The sequence below is a fragment of the Electrophorus electricus genome, chromosome 3, assembly GCF_013358815.1.
Source record: "Electrophorus electricus isolate fEleEle1 chromosome 3, fEleEle1.pri, whole genome shotgun sequence".
NCBI lineage: Eukaryota > Metazoa > Chordata > Actinopteri > Gymnotiformes > Gymnotidae > Electrophorus > Electrophorus electricus.
Window position 1 is genome coordinate 7336374 of NC_049537.1, and position 21886 is coordinate 7358259.

General features: G+C 38.1%; 4 protein-coding genes across 8 annotated transcripts; 1 reads left to right on the plus strand and 3 right to left on the minus strand.

The window, feature by feature from the left end:
- Positions 1–1192: 1192 nt before the first annotated feature.
- On the minus strand, positions 1193–6260 carry nit2 (nitrilase family, member 2). Its single transcript, XM_026998847.2, has 10 exons — positions 6128–6260; positions 5676–5794; positions 5426–5546; positions 4998–5086; positions 4615–4708; positions 4445–4519; positions 3905–3983; positions 3714–3812; positions 3551–3606; positions 1193–1549 (listed from the first exon to the last, which is right to left on the minus strand). Exons 1-10 carry the CDS (start codon positions 6153–6155, stop codon positions 1455–1457), a joined length of 855 nt encoding a protein of 284 aa, XP_026854648.2. The 5' UTR covers positions 6156–6260; the 3' UTR covers positions 1193–1454.
- gtpbp6 (GTP binding protein 6 (putative)) lies at positions 1894–10133 on the plus strand. 2 transcript variants are annotated; one of them, XM_026998844.2, is made up of 11 exons: positions 1894–1941; positions 6993–7180; positions 7519–7656; positions 7750–7820; positions 8285–8415; positions 8592–8662; positions 8757–8915; positions 8998–9206; positions 9305–9453; positions 9534–9686; positions 9779–10133. In XM_026998844.2, the coding sequence occupies exons 2-11, from the start codon at positions 7021–7023 to the stop codon at positions 9903–9905; spliced, it is 1368 nt and encodes a 455-aa protein (XP_026854645.1). In that variant the 5' UTR covers positions 1894–1941; positions 6993–7020; the 3' UTR covers positions 9906–10133. The 2 variants fall into 2 exon arrangements, with proteins under 2 accessions (XP_026854645.1, XP_026854644.2); XM_026998843.2 differs by lacking the exon at positions 1894–1941 and having other exon boundaries at positions 6560–7180.
- Positions 10134–10216: 83 nt separating this feature from the next.
- si:dkey-66a8.7 (PI-PLC X domain-containing protein 1) lies at positions 10217–12723 on the minus strand. Of its 2 annotated transcripts, XM_035524520.1 has the most exons (7): positions 12621–12707; positions 12330–12447; positions 12077–12213; positions 11652–11780; positions 11379–11534; positions 11043–11223; positions 10217–10706 (listed from the first exon to the last, which is right to left on the minus strand). In XM_035524520.1, exons 2-7 carry the CDS (start codon positions 12427–12429, stop codon positions 10459–10461), a joined length of 951 nt encoding a protein of 316 aa, XP_035380413.1. In that variant the 5' UTR covers positions 12430–12447; positions 12621–12707; the 3' UTR covers positions 10217–10458. The 2 variants fall into 2 exon arrangements, with proteins under 2 accessions (XP_035380413.1, XP_035380414.1); XM_035524521.1 differs by lacking the exon at positions 12330–12447 and having other exon boundaries at positions 12621–12723.
- A 916-nt stretch (positions 12724–13639) lies between these two features.
- On the minus strand, positions 13640–20176 carry plcxd1 (phosphatidylinositol-specific phospholipase C, X domain containing 1). 3 transcript variants are annotated; one of them, XM_026998854.2, is made up of 7 exons: positions 19782–20176; positions 19397–19496; positions 18698–18840; positions 18065–18193; positions 17484–17639; positions 15411–15591; positions 13640–15314 (listed from the first exon to the last, which is right to left on the minus strand). In XM_026998854.2, the coding sequence occupies exons 2-7, from the start codon at positions 19485–19487 to the stop codon at positions 15067–15069; spliced, it is 948 nt and encodes a 315-aa protein (XP_026854655.1). In that variant the 5' UTR covers positions 19488–19496; positions 19782–20176; the 3' UTR covers positions 13640–15066. The 3 variants fall into 3 exon arrangements, with proteins under 3 accessions (XP_026854655.1, XP_026854653.1, XP_026854654.1); XM_026998852.2 differs by having other exon boundaries at positions 19397–19527; XM_026998853.2 differs by having other exon boundaries at positions 19397–19540.
- Between the last annotated feature and the right edge of the window lie 1710 nt (positions 20177–21886).

Here is a 21886-nt window from a genome sequence, read left to right on the forward strand (position 1 = left end):
TTCATGGTTTTGATGAATGTTACAGCATGTGAAGCTCATTGTTCTTAATACCTTAATTACTTCTTAATACCTGAGGGAACCAAACAGAGTTCTGGTGTTTTGAGGGGTTGAATAATAATTGACCCTCTGCTAAACTTTGCAAAATTGTATTTTAAAAAAAATAAACAAAGAAATAACATTATTTTTTGCTGCAGTGCATTTCACATGTCCAGGCCCAAATCTGCAGGGGGTTGAATACTACTTGGAGGCGCTGTCCTGGTTTTAACCTCCTCCCCTTTCCCTGCACCCAGTGAAGTCCCCCAGCAGTGACGGTAATGGGATCCCTGCTGCTGTCATAAATGAACCGACATTGGACCACCTCACAGTGTTCAGTTTTGCTGAAGACAGCATAGATGTGTTGCGTGATTTGTAATTCTCTGGATGTGTAGCCTAATGATGCTTGTTTATTTATTTGTCTTTCTTTTTTGCATGTGTGGTTTTCAGAGGATTCAGGTTATGAAGAAACCGAAATTATCAACATGGATATGGGACATCAGGATGGATCACCTGCCAGAGACAATGTGTTCTTTAATCAACAGCTATCACTTACTGAGTGTCCCTTTACTTGGTAATACAGACATAGTATTGTTACATTGGGCAAACAAAATAATGAATCATCTTCATAACATATATTGTTTCACTTTCTTGATGTCACTAGAATCTGATACTGGCTTGATCTGTAAATTCACAAAAAGAATTAAATGCATGTGCTTCAACCCCTCACTTTTGGTTGAATTTGTTTCTGTAAACTTTTTCTTGTGTGATACTCAGAGACATTCGACATGAAAATACTCTGTCACCATTGAACTGTATTCATTAATTCCAAAACAAAAAACCTCTAAGTAAAAGAATATATTTATCTGAGCAAAATGCTTTAAAGGACAGGATTATAACTAACGTACAGAAAAAAATGTATAAACAGTACATGAGTAAATATTAAATGTATTCAATGTTGTTATAACTGTACATGCATCATCTAAAATCTCATTTCCCAGTATTATAGTTCATAATATCAATAATACTCTGTCTTGCCACATTAGGCATAAAGAAATTAGGCTGTTTACTTTGAGTCACACTTAGACTGAGTGTTCAGTTACTAACATAAACTGACAACCAAGATATACCAGAGACACTGGTCATGAGGCACCTGCAGCATGATTTTAGTAATTTTTTAATAATTCAAACTTACATATACACTTATTTCAATGTGAAAGATAATCATATCTCAGCACTGTTCCAGATTTACCATTGATTGAAATTATGGTCTAATCAAACTCCAAGCACTTCACTCCCCTTACAGTCCATTGGCAGACTGTCCTAATCACTGTGCTGTATAGCAAAGTCCAGCGGACAGACTGTCTGCCCTTAGCAGTGACATCATTATGTAAGAGTCCAGATCTCTTCTGGCTTGCCCCTCATCCCTCGTGAACAATATTGACCATGTATAAATCATCACGCTTCTGCTTTGTGACTGGAATCTGCTGACGCACATCGGCTAAGTATTGCAGATCTGTAAGAGAATGCAAAAGAGCGAAAGGTTGCAAATTGATGTTAAACAAATGTATGCTATGTAGCATCATGTCATGAAATTAAATGCCCTGAAATAAATTATTATTAATGTGGCAGGTTAAGGATTAATTTTGCCTTGTAATCCCATTTAGTTCTGGCGCTTTAATTTACTGCCCAATTACCTTGTTAATCACAGGGCACTGCAGTCTATAAATAGCAATGGGGGAAAGCCATTTGTTAATTCACTCCGGGGAAGCTTCCCTGACTGTTATACCAAGAATGTTGTGTTCTGAGGCTTGTGCTAACTTTTGGCATTTCACTACCTTTTCACTGGCCGTGCCAGGCGTTACAGTTGTCAAGGCAGCTAGTTCCATGCTGACTACATTGTAGCAGGTATGTACTTGTTTAGAGCATGTACAACTCATACCCCTCTAATACAGTGCTGTTTTCGGTTTCCTTTGATTACAGTATGTCGAGTAGTTGCTGGCAGTGGCACCTCCAGTGGTCAGGCTCTCACTATGCTCTGTGTATGTATTTGTATGTATCTTATTACATATGCAATAGTGGTCCAATCTAACAGTTGTCAGCCACATTTAATTTGTAGGTGGTAATAGGCTGAGTCCTTTTTAGACTGCTGCTACAGTTAAGAAAAAGAGAGCTGTGGCTTCCTGCCTGCTAGCTGTGTTGTTGTTTTGCCTGGTTTTTATCCTGTCATGCTCTTTTTGTAGCCAGTCTTTCTTGTTCTGGTTCACTTAGGGCAACACAAACCCTGGAACAGGTGGGTTTTTATGCTCCCGATTAGAGCAACTGAGGTAATAAAAAAATATATTTGTAGGTCTAGGCATTGAATACGAAACCCTAAAGTAAAACCTAGGAATTGGAACACACTTGTGGGTCTCTGGCTGCAGAGCGGAGGCTTTGATGCAGGTGGTTTCAATGCCTCCATGCCTCCATGAAAGCCCTCCAAGCACACCCTCACTCTAGACTGTTCGCTTGAGAAATAACTTCATTAGTATTGGGAAATATTATTGTTTTTAAAAGAACTGAAAGCCTCGTTGACGGTTCTTTGGCTAAGCAAGGTTCATTATCTTATCACCAAGGACAGAGTGGAGCAGGAGAACAAGTTTTTCTTGTATGTGTTTTGTGTTGTGAGTTAAGATCGTCTATGTTTTTTTTTTAAAAAAAGGAAAATCTTCCAATGGGATATAATAGTGTCAAGCTTCAACTTGCATAACGATAGGTAATTTACTCATTATTGGATCTCAATTTGTATATACTGAATAATTTATGGTTTGGATATAATGGTGGAGATTTCAAACATTAGTATGTAAAAGAAGTGAGAGGGTTGTTCCGGGGGCTTCCTGATGAGTGGTTTGATTTCTATATGTATTTCTTTTGTTGTGCTTTCTGTTTATGGTTAGTTCTTTTAAGTGCTGAGTGCTTTAGGTGGGAAGGTTGCATTTCAGAGTGGTGGTGTGCCTTCCCTGTGTGCTGTGCTGTAGTGATCACTCACCTTGGAAGTGGCTGCGATTGACTTAGTTATTTTATTGTGTGCACAGGGTGTTGGTTACTGTAGTTTTAATGGAACCCTGGAAAGTCTGCCCCCCCCGGGTAAAACTCAGTCAGTGCCGGGTAAAACACGTGTCCTGTCCCTGATATGACTATTTTATTTGTTTTTTTATAGTTGGTTAAGCAATTTTAACATTTTGAAATAAAATTGTAATATTCTTTCACTTATTTTGTTGTGCTTTAAAATTAAATGTTGGGAACCCATGCGTCCCTGCCCCCTAGTATGATGAACCTGTGGCCATTTGATGTCTTTGGTCCTTTGGTGAAATTGCCAAGGAGGCAAGTCTGCTTTCTTAATGTGGTGTGGTGTTCTGCTGCAATTATTTTATTAAGTCACCATATTATTTAGTCAAGAGAAGACAAAATAAATGAATTAAATAAAATAATTTAAATTAGAGATTGGAAATAATTTGAATACACTAGTAAAACTCACCAATATCAGCATACACAATGGCTTCATCAGATCCTGCTTTTGTGATCACCTCACCCCTGCATGAGATGTAGAGAAAACAGCCATTATGGTTGCTTATTCCACACAGCTGAAGTTAATTATTACAATGTCTAAGCCCAGTTGGGAAAAAACCCAAAGCACTGACCAGGGGTTGATGACAGAGCTGTGACCCCAGGCCACATAACTGGCAGTCTCATCTCTCGCTGGTGATGCAGTGGCCACATACACCTGGTTATCCACTGCCCTAATGAAAGAAAACACAATAGCAAAGTGTGATACAAAGGTGTGGGAAAGAATAATGTAGACTTTGATTGTGTGCAAAGTGCAGGTACTGACCGAGCTCTCTGAAGCAGCTCCCAGTGAGCTGGCCCTGTGGTCATATTGAAGGCACCAGGATATATCAACAGCTGACAGCCTACACAGAGCAGGAGATAGGGAAAGTGTTGGAAATATTATCCAGCAAACAATTTTCTGTTTTCCCAGTGAGGTCTCTCTCTGTCTCACCCCAATCAAACAAGCCTTAAAACATATGCAAGAGTCTGCAACAGCCTTACAGTGTGAGTCTGGTTGACTCTTCAGTTACCACAAGTGCACTGTCTGACATTGAAATAGCTCTGCATACTAACACAAAGGAAACAAAGTCTAAACTCATTATTCTGTTTGGTGGTTAAACTTAGTCATCCCACCAGTTAAACCTGTTTGTAATTTTCTCAGATCATTTAACAAATTCACCAACCACCCCACCCCTGTTCGCTCCACACATGTCCACACATGCACAAAGGATTGTGAAGTATTTGGACTTCTACAAAAAAATCCTAGCAACTCACCAAACCGGACTACAGTCAACCACAACCACACACAAAAAACACAACTCACCTTTTTTAGCATAGATCTGTGCAAGCTCTGCAAAGCGCAGGTCATAGCAAATGCCTATGCCCACTTTACAGTAAGCTTTGAAAGAAAAACAAAGGACATTGTCAAAAGAATCCTGTAAGTCCTGTATACAGAAATGTAATAACGATGCCCCGGCTACACTGAACACTCACGAGTTTCAAACATGGATAAGCTGTTCCCTGGACTTAGTATCTCAGACTCCTGAAAGCGTATTTTCCCAGGGACATTAATGTCAAAGAGATGGATCTGTAGGGAGGAGGCAGAGACAACACATTATGGAATAATGAACAAAATACAATACCTTAATGACAGTGCTGCATTTACAAAAAAGGCCTCAGACACATCAGAATTATAATACACATATACAGAGATTCACACAAAATTAGATTTTTAAGGGAGTAAGTTAATTAGTCAACAAATTATGTAGATCCACTTGCAGTTGACATTCTCTGCACCAATATTCAACATAACATTTACATTTATAACAATATAACTTTGCACATTGTTTTTTCCTAATATGGTAACTCACACTAACCTTTCTGTGTTTGACCAGTAGCTTACCATCAGGACCAAAAACTGAACAGGTGTTAAATAATTTCCCCCCATCCTCCTCTGGAATAGAACCTGGAAAATACAGATACAAATACACATATTTTTGTTCATCATGGGATGTGGGCCAGTTGCGAAGTAGTGAGGGCTCTGATAGTGCTATGCACCTCTCTGCAGGTTTATTTAGTTTAGTCATATCTCGTCTGAGATTATTAGTGCACAAAAATTGTGCTACTGTCCTCGTGGTGTGCATGTCTGCTATTTACTTCCCCATATACCCCGATTTAGTTCCCTTCCTGCTCAATTTTTTTGGTAACGTGTGTGCTTCCTTGAGCACTCTTCTTCTGCACCAGTGTTACAAATGCTCTGGGAAAACATGCACTTATCTGTAATGTATTGAATATAAGTTCTTACCGCCTATTAGGTATATCTCAAACTCTTTGGCAGTCTCTGACAATGCCTGGGATGATTCTCCTGGGATTTTCTCAGCATACTCTGCAAAGAAACCTGTCCCATATGGGGAGTTGAAGCACTCCTAGAGAAAAACAGCGATACACTGGTCAATGTCGCTTCACTTCTAGTTTCACTGCTTAAAAATAAATTAAGGCCTAAAGTGTGATGGTCCAAGGTCAAGACAAGTACGGTTATGGGTTCAGTCACTCACTGGTAAAACCACAACTTTCGCCCCCTGGCCCGCTGCCTCCTGGACCAACCTCTGGGTCCGATTTAAGTTTTCAGCCTTTGATTTAGTTACGCGCAACTGCACCAGAGCCAGACGGAACTCTGTAATGTATTTTGTTCTGTCGTTAGACTCTTACAACTGCATAAACATTAAATTGTGTGCGTAATTGACAGAGAGAGAGAGAGAGAGAGAGAGAGAGAGAGAGAAAGAGAGAGAGAGAGAGAGAGAGAGAGAGAGAGAGAGATGCATTATAGGCAGCTAAACGTTCTCAATTATTATAGTTAACATTAGTTAGCGTTTTATCTAACCCATGCACACTGGGTTCCGATTATCGGATTGCAAAAGTGAAAGTGTCTCGAGTCAGCAGCAATGGAACGTCGACATATGCGTTCTATTTGTCCCATACCATAAAACACATACATTGTTTAACTCACTTGACATTGCCTTTAATATGCTGGACATTAATGTGTGTCTTTTAGAAATCGTCGCAGACTTGAACCAGCAAATAATCTATTTAGCTAGCTGTTTCAACAGTGTAGGTGAAATGGGCACCAATCACAACATGATGAAGCTTTTAGGCATGGCCGTACACAAAACAAATTTTCAATATAAAAGCCCGGGGACGTTAAATCATCTTATACTGGGAGGATTTTTTTTTTTTTTTTGTCAAATTGAAATACAGGGCAGTGATTAGTATAGATAAATGCATTTTCTTTCATTAGTGTGTGTGTGTGTGTGTGTCTGTGTTTTTGTATGAGTGTTACGAGGCGAAATGACAAGCGACATTGGAAGTATATTTGCCCAATAGGTGGCGATGACGAATAATCAACGTTGCTGAACATACTTATTTTATTGAAGAGAAGAAGTGCAAGCATGCTTGGAAAGACGTTTCACAGCACATTTTATCGCATATAAGGTTCTTACAAAACGCGGTTATGTTAAACAATTGCTAGTTATACTTTCCGTCTCTTTACCGATTATGTTAAATGCGACTCGGGTTGGAATTTGATGCGACTTGTAACAACGAAAGGAAGCAATGAATACTACCAAATACAGCATTATTGGTAAACATCTGTTCGGGATGTGCAGTTTTGCTAGGAGACGTTCACTGTGGACAATGCAAAGCAGCTTCACAAATTTAGTTAAATATACATCATATAAAATGAAACACCTTAAATTAAACACACCGTTACCATATTCATGTCAGAGTTCGGAGATCGATGCATACGGAGGTTATGGATCACAGCACCTGTATTTGCCAAACAGGACCTTTTCACTGAGGTTTCCTAAATCCAACAGCAAAAATGCCTATCCTGGACGTGAAAGTATGGACAATCTAGAGAATGAAGAGGATTTTATAGATGATATAGAAGTGGAGGAGCTCTTCCAGCAGAAGATCCCCACAGATATTGGTGAATGGGATCACAGGGTCTTTATTGTTCATCCTGATGTCAAATGGGGACCGAAAAAGCAACATCTGACCACGGGTAGGAATCCCCATATTAATCCCAATAAAACAAGGGATTAACAAACAAATATTGTAGCCTGATGGAGTGATATCAATGATCATCTAGAATAATTCTGATGATGTAGATAGGATAGATTCTTTATGTAAACATGTCTAAGACTAAATTCAACACAGTGATCACATTCAAATTTCAAGTTCTCTCTTTGGTAATAACAAAGATCTGGAATTATGCTTAGACTTTTGATAGAACTATGATCTCCTTGAGAAACAATGTCTGTGCAGTTTGCACCAAGATATAGTACAGTCAGAGACTGGTTTGCATATTATGGAAAAATGTGTCTTTTTGTTGTGTTGAAGCTAATCTCCAAATGGCAGAGGCTGTTGGCCTGGTGAACACCTTAGAGAACTGGACAGTTGTTGACAAGATCATTCTTTCTACCAAAATACCAGAGAAGAAGAGAATTTTTGGCAAAGGAAATTTCCAGATCCTTACAGGTTTCAGTGTTCACTTCTTGTTTGGTCAAGTTGACTAGTTATTTAAGAAGTAAAATACAGAGCTTTCTCCCCTATTCTGATGAATTTATGTAGAGAAAATCAGAAGAACACCTGGTGTTACAGCTGTTTTTATGAACGTTGAGCGTCTTTCACCATTATCTGAGGTGTGTTGGCAGCTTACCACAGTACATACAAACTATCTTACATTCACATGCTAGTTCATTGTGTTGACTTAACAACTTATATAACTTGAATGATTGTTTTTAATTTCTCTTTATAGAAGTTTCAAAGCTGGGAAGTGTACATTTTTTTAAAATACTGGTTTATACAAAAATGATTTTAAACTATGGAGATCCACACGTGATCTAATTAATATTTATACTGTCATTTGTGCTTTCTGTTCAGGTTCATCTAACTTGAAATGAATATCTGCTAGATGGTGTAATCTGATTAATGATTCAATAAGTGATTACTCGTAATGATGGTTTCAGTTTTACAGATATGTCTTAAGCCCATTCCTCCTATAGTATTTTAGTTTTAATTTATCTGATATTATAATTCTGCACAAAGAATTGTACTGTATGAAATGTGCTATGAAGTGATGTTTCCTACTCTGATGTTGTTCAAGAGGGAGCTGCAAGATGCATGGGGCATGAAAGTTTTTGACAGATACTCATTGGTTTTACACATTTTCCGCCGCAATGCCAAAACAAAAGAGGCCAAACTGCAGATTTCCTTGGCCGAGATTCCATTGCTGAGGTAAATTACTAATGGTCATTCTCTTGTACTCCCTGAAGGCAGAATCATTACATTTGCATAATAATATAATTGTTATATTTATCAGTTATTACTATAGTAAGTAAATCTCATGAGTATTAAACTCACCACCATATAAAATTGCATTTTTGCATTCATCTTCTCTTTGGGCTCCAAAGGTCACGACTAAAGAATGAAGTAGTAAATTTAGACCAGCAAGGTGGAGGTTCAAGATATATTATGGGTTCAGGTAGGAACCAGTGCTTCAATGGAAGTCTGAACAATTCTGCCACATTCACCCTTGTTATTGGGGTAAGATTGGTTGCTTCTCATGGCCTCTGCAGGTGAAACCCTGTACGAGGTGCAGCAGAGGCTTCTAAAAGAGCGAGAGCTGAAAATTCGCACTGCTCTTGAGCGGCTGAGAAAGAAGAGACACCTGCTTCGCTCTCAGCGCAAGCACAAAGACTTTCCCATCGTCTCTGTCTTGGGTTACACTAACTGTGGTGAGATGCTGGTTTGATATTCAAGTGAAGTGCTGCTGGATCAGTGAACGCATCAACTTCACTGTTTTGTTTGTCTCCTTAGGCAAGACCACACTAATCAAAGCTCTGACAGGGGACTCTGGTCTCCAGCCTAAAGATCAACTCTTTGCTACTCTGGATATCACTGTACATGCAGGGCAGCTGCCCAGTCACATGACTGTACTCTATGTGGATACAATTGGCTTCCTCTCCCAACTGCCTCACCAGCTCATAGACTCCTTTTCAGCAACACTAGAGGATGTGGCACACTCTGTACGTACCTACAGCGCCTTTCAGTGAATAAGACCAAATGAAATCAAATAAAAGATTGAGATGCATCTCTCTAACTGATATCCTCTTTTCTTTGTCAGGACCTCATTGTTCATGTGAGGGACATTAATCACCCAGAGACCATAAACCAAAAGGTCAATGTGTTGAACATTCTAAAGAACCTTCAGATACCAGAAAGACTCATGAACTCCATAATAGAGGTGCACAATAAGATTGACCTTGTTAAAGGGTAAGACCCTACCAATATGACCAGGTCATAAGGGGATGAGTGTTTGAAGATAAGGATTTAATGTTTATATGGTTTATCAGCTATGAGCCAAGCGAGCCAGGGGCTGTGCCTATATCAGCCCTGCAGGAGATGGGCTTGGACAAGTTAAAACACAGAGTTGAAGAAGCTGTTATCAATTCAACTGGGAAGCTAAGCATGATTCTCAAGGTGCAGCTCAACAGCCCTCAGTTAGGGTGAGTGACATGTGAATGAATGGAGCAGTTAATGTTGTCTGACTAGTTTGTACATATACACCTAAAAAATGTTTGCGTGTCTTTGTGTGCAGTTGGCTGTATAAGGAAGCCTCTGTCCAGGAGGTACATGATGCTGAAGATGATTGTACTGCCAGTGTCAAGGTGATCATCAGTGCTGCTGCATATGGTCGCTACAGGAAGCTTTTTCAGGTCACTTAGCAACAGACGGTCTGCCTCTGAGCCAAAATGACTGTGTCTATTTTTGAAGACGATTACGCCCATGGTAAATAGCAAGGTACATATTTATTTATAAACTAACCTATTAAAGCTTTCAGTGTAAAAATATTGTGAAAACAAGTATACAAAAAGAGTGTATGAACAAATTGAAGCAATAAAGTGACCAGATTCCAGTGATTATATGAGAATAAAGTGACTTTGAAAATCTCATCCTATATGTCTCCAACAAAATAATGCTCAGGTATTTTACAAGTACAGCAGGAATCTTCTTGACAATTTAAAGCAAATGTTTAAAAGCTATATATGAAACTTCCTTTTTCATGGTTCCATAGCTGTTTCACAGCAAGAAAATGTAAAAATTAGTTTCATCTAGGAGGTTTCAAGTCCAATCTTACAGAATGACTCATGTCAAGTGATTTTTTTTTTTTCTTAATAAAAGAGAAATTACAGTGACAGTTTAATATCCACCTGGACAACAAACTTGATTCCCCTATGACTTAAATGAAACCCAGATAAAATCTTCAAACAACTGCCATTAGTGACCTTTTTGTTGGAGCAGTTGTTTGTTAAGACTAATTACAAGTGAGCAAAATGGGACAAGCCCCACAAAGTCTCCTGCAATGATGTTGATATTCATGGGGTCAGCTCCAGGTTTCTGATCCTCCAGCCATCTCTTCACACACGTCCAGTTTTCCAGAGTCATGGACTTCAGGGACAGGTGCGGGTGGGATGTCATAAAACATCGGTCTGCTGTTAAGTTCAGGCCTGCTACAAAGAAGCCATCTGTACAGACAGTACAAAAAGCAGACACTCAAAAAACAAGAAATGGTTATTGTTAAAGATGTTCTAACTTATGTTTTCCAGCATCACCTTTTAAATAGAAATGACATTGAGCAGGGCTCACAAAATAAATTTAGTTACTGTGCCAGAAAATGGTAGCATATATGCTCTCTATAACAAAATCTGTAATCTCTATAACAGCATCTTTAAGATACAAATCCAAAGAAGACATCAAAATGTACATTTGAAAAAAAGTAGATACTAATTTTAGGAGTTTTTATATAAAGAGTGCCAATTGTTCACATAATTGGACTAATTCAAGTATTATTTCTCCCGCACCTGGACGACCAGCTTCTTTCTTCCAGTTGAGATACTGGAGGAGTTGGTCAGCATTAGCTTCGTTTGCCCACCAGTAAGGGATTTCATGCCATAGCTCTTCATGGGCTTCAGCAGCCTGGTCTTCATAGGACAGTACCACCTGATAGCCTGAAAACCACAGGCCACGCAAGGTCATATCAGCCTAAGTGGACAAAAAACACAAAAGTGATCAATGAAAGGAAACTATAAATGTAAACTTAATTTGCCTTATTGACAATTACATATACTCAAGCTAAATTTGAAGTTATATTTACTGAATACATAAAAAACAGTTATGCTTTCTAATCTGGAACTTACATTGTGAGGGCACAATTTAGAGCCAAAGGTTTTTTTTAGTGAATAAATAAATTCCTCGTGAAGTATTTTGCTCAAGCCCTCAAAGTGACTACAGGCCAGGATGACAATCTCCTTTGGGTGTGCTGTGAGCCAAGTAGCAACCATTTGCAGAGTTTCCTGCAAAATATTGTGGAAAGATGGCCAGACCTGATCTCCCATCATTTTGCAGTAATTAAGATATGCATTCGACTGCCAAAGAACAGACAAAAGTGGGCCAACAGTATACAGACTTACCACAACAGTGAGCTGGGTGTAGATAACATGAGTGAAGTAAAGGTCATTTGAAGTGTCACCTTGTTTGTGAGCAATTCTAAGGTCGAAGTATCGAACACCTGATTGCAGCTGATCCAAAATGCTTTTTATCTGTTAGAATAAAAAAGGAAGAAAAAAAACAGGAAATAAATATATGATGAAGGCATTTAAAAGATACCTACAAGTATGCCTGAATTCATCCATATGACGCACTCAATTAGCAATTTATTATGATTTGGAGGAAGCTGAAATAATGATTTAGTGGCTGCTTCTGATAGCCTCTAAAGAGACATCTGAAAAAGGAACCAATAAATCTACCTTTCTCTTTAAAAAAAAACCGTTGAAAACATGTTCTGGCATGATATAACTGAATTCAGTTACTTTTTGAATTTGGCGTATATACTTGCCTGAGTAGTGGCCCATTTGTAAATGACTGGACGAGTAAAACAGTAAAAAGCTCTATCCACAAGCCTAAAAGTATCCGATTCTGATCGGACCAGTGGAGAAGCGATATCTAGGCAATAGCTCATCGCATCGTGACTACCTGCGTGAAAGCATGCCAAATGTTTGTTAGGTAAATAAACATTGTTAAAACGTCAATGACAAAGGGTAACTGGGCTCAACGATTAGAAGATTAAAAATGGCAACAGAACACTGCACCCGGTATAGCTAAGTTGGTTAATGGAATGTCCCATAGTTGTTCAGGCAAAGTGGACATCCAGTCGTTGTTGCTATTGCCGTTCTCTAAAATTGGCTCCATTTATCAGTATCAGTCTTTCTGATAGGAGATATAAGTAGGGTTCAAAACGTTTGTAAAGGACTTAACACAAAAGAGTTAAACGTAAAGGTATGACACATCTGAAATGCTAATGAAAAGAAATAAATTGCTGGACGACCCCTGAGCAGTTACTAAACTTAAACACTAGACTTCTGAGCATCTGATTAACTCACGATTCATTATCCAGCAAGTAGCCGTGTTATTAGCTTATGCAGCCACTGCAAAGATCTTTAAAATACTGCTTTAAAAGGATCCAAGCGTATTGCTTACTGACTGTGCGACGAGGTACGTAGAGGAAGACTTTATTTCCTGGTTCGCTAGTTACGTATTCTTGAAAACATCTCACTTCAAGCAGATTTTTAACAATGGTAGTTTGTGAAATGTAATGTAGTTTAGATTTTTTTTTAATCGGAAACATTTGCAAAGTCTTTATTGGCCTAACTTTAAACAGTGATTTTTGGACACTTTTAAAATCACACATTGATGGTAGTCCCGTTGATGGCATTGGGCACCTTTCCTTCTTGCTTTACCATTCTCAGCTCTTTGTTTGATGTTGGGAGAGATATTACTCTCCTGGCACCAGTGCGTTGGAGAACTGATCTCCTCTCTATAGGCTGTCTCATCTTCATCTGAGCTCAGACCTTCTACCATCATGCCATCAGCAACTTTAATGAAGACGTGGGAGCTGTAGATGGTTGTACAGTATTGGGTGTACAAGACATACAGGAGAAGACTGAACACACAGCCCTCGACTGATGCTGTAGCATTAAGTGATGACTAACACCCATGACTAACATCACCATAGGAGCGTGGTGGTGCGTTTTATATTGCCTATGTACAGTTATATAAAAAGAAAATAAATTAATTGAATGTTAAGAGTGTTAGCAAGAACTGAGTCCTTCACATACACAGAGATAGGCTGTACTGATTTACCCAGTAAATAAGCTGACTTGATAAAAAATATTGTTAAATATATGAATAAATGACACTTGCTGCTAAATTTCCATTTCACACAGTTACTTCTGCATTAAATCACTTGATTACTTTCTAGTTAAACCAAATTTTTGTTGCTCCACTCAAGGGGGGGTACTGTGTTTCCAGGTCGCACTAGCTAGGGCTTACAAATTTGATCCACTAAGTCCTCACTTAATTTAATCTATTCACTTTTTGGATGTAGTACAATTTGACATGGAGAATATGAGGAACATTTAAAAATATTTATTTCCATACCATTGAATTTTACACATGTTCAGGTTCCCTTTTTCAGGCATTCAGCAGTGTACAAAGTGTATAATAGCTAATAGCTATAGTATTGTATGGTGTAATTATTCATTCAAATGCTTGTTGTTTTCCAAAAGGGCTATTGTAGTGCATGACTTTGATGACTGAAGGGCATGCATTGTCTGTTGTGAAGAGAACATTTGTGGGGCAAACACTAAAGAAATACTATTCATGCTTTGGATTGTAAGATAACATTCACAGATAGGCTATATTGTTATTGTGTCCTCAGCATGTTAGTCCATATATTGGGATCTAGATTTTATTATAATTATTAAATTACATTATGTTGATTTGTAAATGAATGTGTGGAGGCATCCTGTGAAGACCACCTTCAGCCTCATACATATTTGAAATTGTGACGCTGTTATCAGTTTGGTGTTCTGTTTGAAGTACATTCTGTATGATGTATTATGCTCTCAACTTTTTCTCTATAAATTTATACCATATTAATAATACACAATAGACATCAGTTCCTCAAAAGCGGTAAATTGGCAATCACTGCCAATTTCATGGCTGACAGCATAATTTGTCCCTCACATATATCTTTGTTGCCTTGATTACTATACAAAAATGGCATTTTCATAGCTCAGATTCCCATAAGACGTCATTTGGCAATCTGACCATGTAACATTCCATATACCCTATAAATGAAAAATTCTACCTTACAATCATTTTACATACCTTTTTTTTTTTGCATATTTATTTTCTTCAGTTGCCTCTTATTGACATGATCAGTGAGTATTTTAAGGTTATGTCCTACATGAAATTGTGCTTACCCAGTGTATTTTGAATATTCTACAAAATACATTTCAATACCTAAAATGACATCATTATACAGGCTTGTTTTACCCAGTAATTGTGTTGCATTTGGGCCAGATTTCAATTGCATTCACATATGCCTTCCTGGGCAGAGCAGTGTTGTATTTGTTTCAGGAAATGGAACGTTAAGTAGCTATCTGCCTCCTAACAGAGAGCATGCTTATATCCTGCTTTGGAATGGCAACTGCCAATAGGGTCAGTGTGTGTCTTTTATGATGCTTTTAGGACTGACTCCCATCATTTCAAGTAAAAAAAAAATCCTTACATGCCAATATAAATCTCTAATAAATATTGCAAGTACAAGAGGTAAAATATTGGAATGAGGACAGTTCATCAACAATATGATTAATTAGTGGTGTCTTAAAAATTCTATATATTTTCCTACTCTGAACCTGAAAACTATTCATTATGACTAATAAAAAGTTTAAAACATCTAAAGGTTTTTTCAGAAAACGAGCACATTTTATGGGAGACACATCGAAGGTGGAGCCAACCAAAACATACATTGCTTTACCATCATCATCGTGTGCTCCTACCAAGCAAGTTTTCATTTAGTGCTATGACAGTTGGTATGAACTGGCTCTCTGACACAAAGTCCCCTGCTATGATGTTGAGGGAGCCAGTGTTGGGGCCAGGCTTCTGCTTTCTAACCCAGTCAAGCAGTGTTGGGTATGTGGACATCACCATGTCCTTCAGTGACTCTGTGGGATGGGAACATATGTACTTCAGGTCTTCAGTGAGATTGATGCCAGTCACAAAGAACCCTCCTGTGAAACAACATGCATGTTAGTAACCACATTTGTCTGTGTATCCTTCAGAATTAGATGTTTATATTAACATTTATAAGTAGTGTTTAGAATTACCTGGGCGGCCAAGTTGTTTTCTGTGTTCAAACTCCTCAATAAGTTCTTCTGCTTTGCATTTGTTCGCCCACCAGTAAGGTATATGAAACCACAGCTCTCTATGGCAATTGGCCACATTGTGCTCGTATGAGACAATCACTTGGTAACCTAAACTCCACAAATTCCTCAGTGTGACAAGTTCCTGATGGAAAATAAACTAAAATTATGAAGCGACCCTTATCATACAGTGGAGGCCAATGCAGAGAAGTACCATAACAATTAACACAGAGTGTGCAAAACATTAGGAGTCTACATATGGACCTAATAGGCCATGTTACAAACAGTTGTGAGTGGTAATACACCTATTTTGGGACCGTGGTTGAAGTTAGGAGGTCACAAAGTACTGGATATACAAATTATATATATATATATATATATATATATATATATATATATATATATATATATATATATATATAATGTATGTGTGTGTGTGTGTGTGTGTGTGTGTGAATACTTTAAAATACCAACAGAACATTTTGTCTTATATTAAAGTGTTATATTTCATCAAATTATCAATTAAAAAACATTTCAAAAAATGACTTCTGTACCAGACGAGAGTGGTCAGGACGTTGGTGAGGTCCATAAGTCCCTATTTCCTTGACTGAAACCCCTCCTAGCATCCTTGCAGCCCTCTCCTCAAGTAAATATGTATATAATAGTGCAAGGAGGGAGAATCAGCAATATAACTGATGAGGATTCTGGTGCAAAGTATTCTAAGGTTAAGGCATCTTGTTCACAGGTGTTAATGGAATGTTATGTTTCTATATATTCTATCAGGATGAAAATTAAACTATAGGGTTAGACCCAAACTCTAAGTGGATGGGGAAAATTGCACAGTTTCTCTGCAATATAATTTAGCCAAGCATTGACCACCTTGGAGTTCTGCAGAAGTTAATATCAGTTTAGCGTTATCTAATGCCTGCTTTGATACCTTTAGAATTCATTCCTGCTTTTACAAAATGCAATGTTAGTGTCACTGAAATGCCCTGATTTGGGTAAGGCAGTATAATCTATAAAATTATAACATGTAGAATAACATGTTACTCCAAGTCACTCAATACCATTGATCCATGTGTACAAGCATTATAGTAGACATTTCAGTTTGACAGTGAAGCTATTCATACGTGCTTAGAAGAGGCATCCCAAATATGCAAATTATACTGTACATCTGACTTAGATATTTGTTCACTAGCTAAATTCAAATTCAGATTCAAAAAGGGTGATGAAGTGAGAACGAGGAGTGTGAGGAGGGGCATCAGCCGTCTGACTGTTGAGAGTAAAGCTTACATAAGCCTTCTGTGACATAAGGACCACCAATTTAACATCAGAAGCAGAGAAATTCCAGCTAAAAAAATTAAACATTTACTTTGGATTATTATTCATAGAATGAAAAAATGAAGATTAGCCTAATTAAAAATAAAACATAGATTTATGTTCCGTGGGTTTTAAGAAGGAACCTTTGCAAGCTTACTCCCACAGAGTTTTCACTTACAGAGAGTGAGAGTTATTATAAACACCTCTCTTCTCTGTGACCAGTGCCTTATGAAATGATAGCAACCCAGCAGAGCTACAGCTGCTAGGCCTTTGTATAATACTTATGTATGTGTACAAGTATGTTTATTTATTTATATAAGGACAGCACTTTACTTATATTACAAACGAAAATTGCATTTTTAACACATTACACTGGATTAGCTTTAACACATATTGTACTTCAGTACATACATTTAAAATGCACCTATTTATGAAGCAACAAACAATGATTAAATAAATAAGCAAGCAATCAAGTAAGCAGTATATTCAACCATTGTCTCGGCAGTGGTCAGAGAAAGTTCATCACAGAGATCACCTGAACCTGAAGTGACTTAAAAGAGTACAAACTGTGCTAGAGTAAGCCAACCTCTGATTACAACTGTCATCCCAAAACAGGTGCATTTCAATTCCCAAACTTGCTGTACATAGGCTTCTGTAAGGTCTTACACTGTGTGTAATTATTTCCATAAGATGCATATATACAATGGAAAGGTATACCATTTTTGGACACAGCCTTGAGTTGAACACACTCTTTATGGTGGAGATGAGCAGCGCATGGAGGTCCTGACTGAGACCAAGGAAATGGCTGAAGGACAGGACGACTATCTCTTTAGGATGGACATCCAGCCATGCTGTGATTTCCTTCAGTACTGTCTGTCACAGCATGAGAATGTGGTTACTGAATTCTTTATTCCTACTGGCATTTTTCATAATGACTTAGCCACAATACAGAACACAATACTTTGACATCTATAAAATTGTATCAAAGAAGAACACTGGCTAAGATGCCCAGTGATAATATGCAGTGGTAGCTTAGTAGTTAAGGTACATGACTAGTAATCAGAAGGTTGCCAGTCCAAGCCCCATGACTACCAAGCTCCCACTGATGGGCCCCTGAGCAAGGCCCTTAACCCTCAATTGCTCAAATTGTATTCACTCATAATTGTAAGTTGCTTTGGATAAAAGTGTTGGGTAAATGTGGCATCTTTTCAAATAATACACTATAGCTTTACAACTTTGTATATAGATGCTTTTACTGATTGCTATTCCACTCACCAGCCAAATGGTTAATGACTTACCTCTACGGTAATAGTGGTATAAACCCCATGGTAGAAGTAGAGGTCGGAGGAGCTGTCATTTGGCCGATGCGCTATCCTCAGATCACAGTATCTCACACCACAGTCTAACTGCTCCCTCACACTGGACTCCTACAGTAAGTAATGTAAACCACACCTATCAAGAATGCAAGCACTGTGAAAGTGCTATACAACTAATAGCTATCTGAAAAAAGGAAGGAAAAAATTTTCAGAGAGTATAATAACACAATGGCATTTTCACTAATGCATTTGGCCACATTTTACCATAACCACAATTCAATTTCATCAAGCTGGCTTTGAGGCGAAGGAGAACTGAAAAAGCTACTACATGCTTGGGTGGTTTCTGCAGAGGAGCAGAGAGCAGCTTTTCCTTTATGGGTTGAGTGGCTTAAGTGAAAAGCGCAAGCTCTTACTGTGAATATGCTGATGCAGACAATTAAATGTGTTTACCTTTAAGTGCAATAGATATAATAGTCAACATAAAAGCATACACATACAAATAAAATCACACACACTATGTGCTCACACTATGACCCTGATCATAAGATAACATAAATGTAAACTTTTCACAAACAGCAAATACCTTCTTGTAAAAATCATTAAATGTCACGTTACCTGTGTTATTGCCCATTTGTACACAAATGGCCTTATGAGAGGCTTCATGTACTTGTCTAGTTTCTTTAGCATATCAGGCTGTGTGAGGTCAACGGGGGAATGGTCATTTTTATCCAAACAGTAAGTTATAGCATTGTGACTTCCTGCAAAAACCAAGAAGCTCCTGTCACAGATGGCCATCAACATACACACCTCACAGTATAAAATATTTAAAAAAAGATAAACACAGATGCATAGCCATTACCTGCACTTGGTATCTGAATGTGATACTAAACAACCTTTTATAGGTTTTTTGGGAAATGTCACTTTGGTTTCACAACAATGCACTGACAAAATGCATCAATGATACCCCGACATAAAAGAACATGCAATGAAAATCAAACATGCATAACATCAAGTTTAGCACAAAGCTTTTCCAGTATTTTAGGATACTTAACTTCCATATTTCAGAAATGCAGTTTAAAATCAACCTGATGGCAAGGAAATGCTGAGGTGCACATATGCACACAGCCTGACACCACCGGGGCCTCATGCCATTCAGTAAGTCATTCTCCAAGACTTCAGCACATAGCTACAGCAGAGCTAATGCCAAAATAGGCAGTGTTGCTATGTCCAGCATTCTTAAATTGTCCAGTGTTACATAATCACTAGAATACAAAAACACTTGACTATTAAAACCACTAGTTTGGAGGGGGCTACCTGGTATAGATAAATTAGATAAAGGGATGTCCCACAGCGCATCTGGTAGGTGGGCCATCCAGTTATCCATGGGCAGATCTTTCAGTGACATCTGGGTGACCTCGGACAAAGTCACAGATGACATCTTGAACCTGTCAAAATTAACTAATTAATTGATGGATGATCAGTTAGGCTTCATGTGTATCCTTATGGCGTGCCAAAATCAAGTTTTAAGACAGCAGGATTGGCCTACTGTTATTTTAATCGAGTTGCATGGAAAAACCTGGAACTGTTTAACTTCCTTTTATACTGTTCATAACAAAACTGTACCCTAACTGCAATACCAGAACGCAGAAGACTTTAAGAATACAGACGGAACGCGGCAGGCAAAAAAAAAAACACTTACTAAGTATATCGTGGGTGTGCCTGCCAGGTCAGTCCAAGTTCATTTTGAGCAAAATCAGATGGTGAACGGTACCCACAGAAATATCATTGTTCCCTGTATACCATGGCTGTTAGGTATAAGTATGGTGAGCTCAACCAGCCATTGGCAGTATCAGGTTGGCAGGCTATCCAATACAAATTATCCGGTGCAGAAATGAAAGCTGTAGAAATAGGATAGTCCGGAAGAAACTGCTTCTTCACCGTAAAGAGAAACATCGCCTTATTTTTCCCGTTTAATAGAATGCATCGTATGATAAGAGACAAAAATGAACCCCTCACTCCATTATCCTTTATACAGTGTAACCGAAATGGACAGAAAGCTGAGGAAAACGTCCCAGTCTTGTAAGATACCTTGTGGTGAAGGCGGGGTTTGTAGCCGGCACACGCTATAAACGTTTAAAGAGGCAATAGCTGCTTCTATGCGCACTGTGGCAGTAGCTTACCACCTCTTCCCGGACTAAGCGCTCTATGAATGTGCGGTATGAAATAGCTTTCCCTGCACAGGTTTGTGTTTATTGTATTTTTTTTCCAGTAAGGTTGTTTGTTGTGTGTATTTCACCGTGTCCTTTTGACAAGACTGTCAGACTGAGCAGCGAAGTGCCGACTTCAGTAGGGCAGGAAGCGCCCTGCTTTGCGATGACACTGTGGTTTTCCAAAATCCCCCACAGCCCTTCGCTCAGCAACTATCCCGCCTGATCAATGTGACGGATTTCTAATTGAAATGTACCTGCATCCAGGTTTAAAAATGTTATGGCTTTAATCAACCCGAACTGTAAAACTGGACTTCGTTGTAAGGTTGTTTTCATAATACTAAAGCTAACACATATATATATATATATATATATATATATATATATATATATATATATATATAGTTGTTGTTTTTTTCAAAACCCCCCCACAAAAAAACAAAACAAAAAAAAACCAAAACAAAACAGTATTTCAAGAAACAGTATTTCCAAAGCGTTCCTATAGAAAATAGCAACGTAAGCCATTTTTATACCGTGGCGCTAATCTTTGCAATACCTTAATAAAATTCCTTAAGGCCAGCATGGTACAAAACTGGTTCGTTGTCTTGCTTTACTTCACAGACTCTTTTCAGAGGTCATCTGCATGAAAAAGAAGAATATCAACCAAATCTGTACTTCATAGCATGACAGGGCCTTTACACAGTATATACAGGTTGAATATATTCATAATCGTGGGCTATATGACACAAAGTGTAGTCGGCTTTAAATGCATTTTCATATAGTTCACAAATACACCTCTCATTAGGGTTTTCTGTACAAGAATGTTCTGGAGTCTCCTCTATATTACTCTATTATCAGAAGTGGATGCAGTAATGGCTCCACATTATACAGAACGAAAAGGCCGTTTGTGCAGTAGATCTACTTGTACAACATACATTGTAATCGTTTAATAACTATTTGTGTGCATGGCATCTCCACTCAAGTGTAACCTGCACAGTCAGCAGAAGTATCTTAGAAAAATGTTGAAAATATGTTCATTACAGTGAACAGACATTAAGAGCAAGACTATCTTTTTATCTGAATGAAAATAAAAAGCTGCATCAAATTTTTACATCAGACCAAGGCACAATAAATGAAATACATCTCCTTAAAACAACCTACAGTTGTGACCAAAAGTTTTGAGACTGACAAATTTTGGTTTTCAGTTTACTGCCTGTTTTTTTTGTTTGTTTGTTTTTTTAGATCCTTTTTTCAGCTGTTTATATGGTATAGTGAAGTACAATTATATGTTTGTTTGTTTGTTTGTTTTTTTACTGACAAATACATCCAGTTTAAGCAAATACTTAATATTTACAGTGTTGACCCTTCTTTTTCAAGACTTCTGCACTTCACCTTGGCATGTTGGATATCAGCTTCTGGGTAAAATCAGGACTGATGACAACCCATTCTTGCTTAATCTGTTCTTGGAGTTGATCACAGTTTCTGTGTTTTTGTTTGTCCACAGGTTCTCAATGGGATAGAGATCTGGTGAGTTTCCTGGCCATGGACACAAAATTTAAATGTGTTTTCCCCAAGCCACTTGGTTACCACTTTTGCC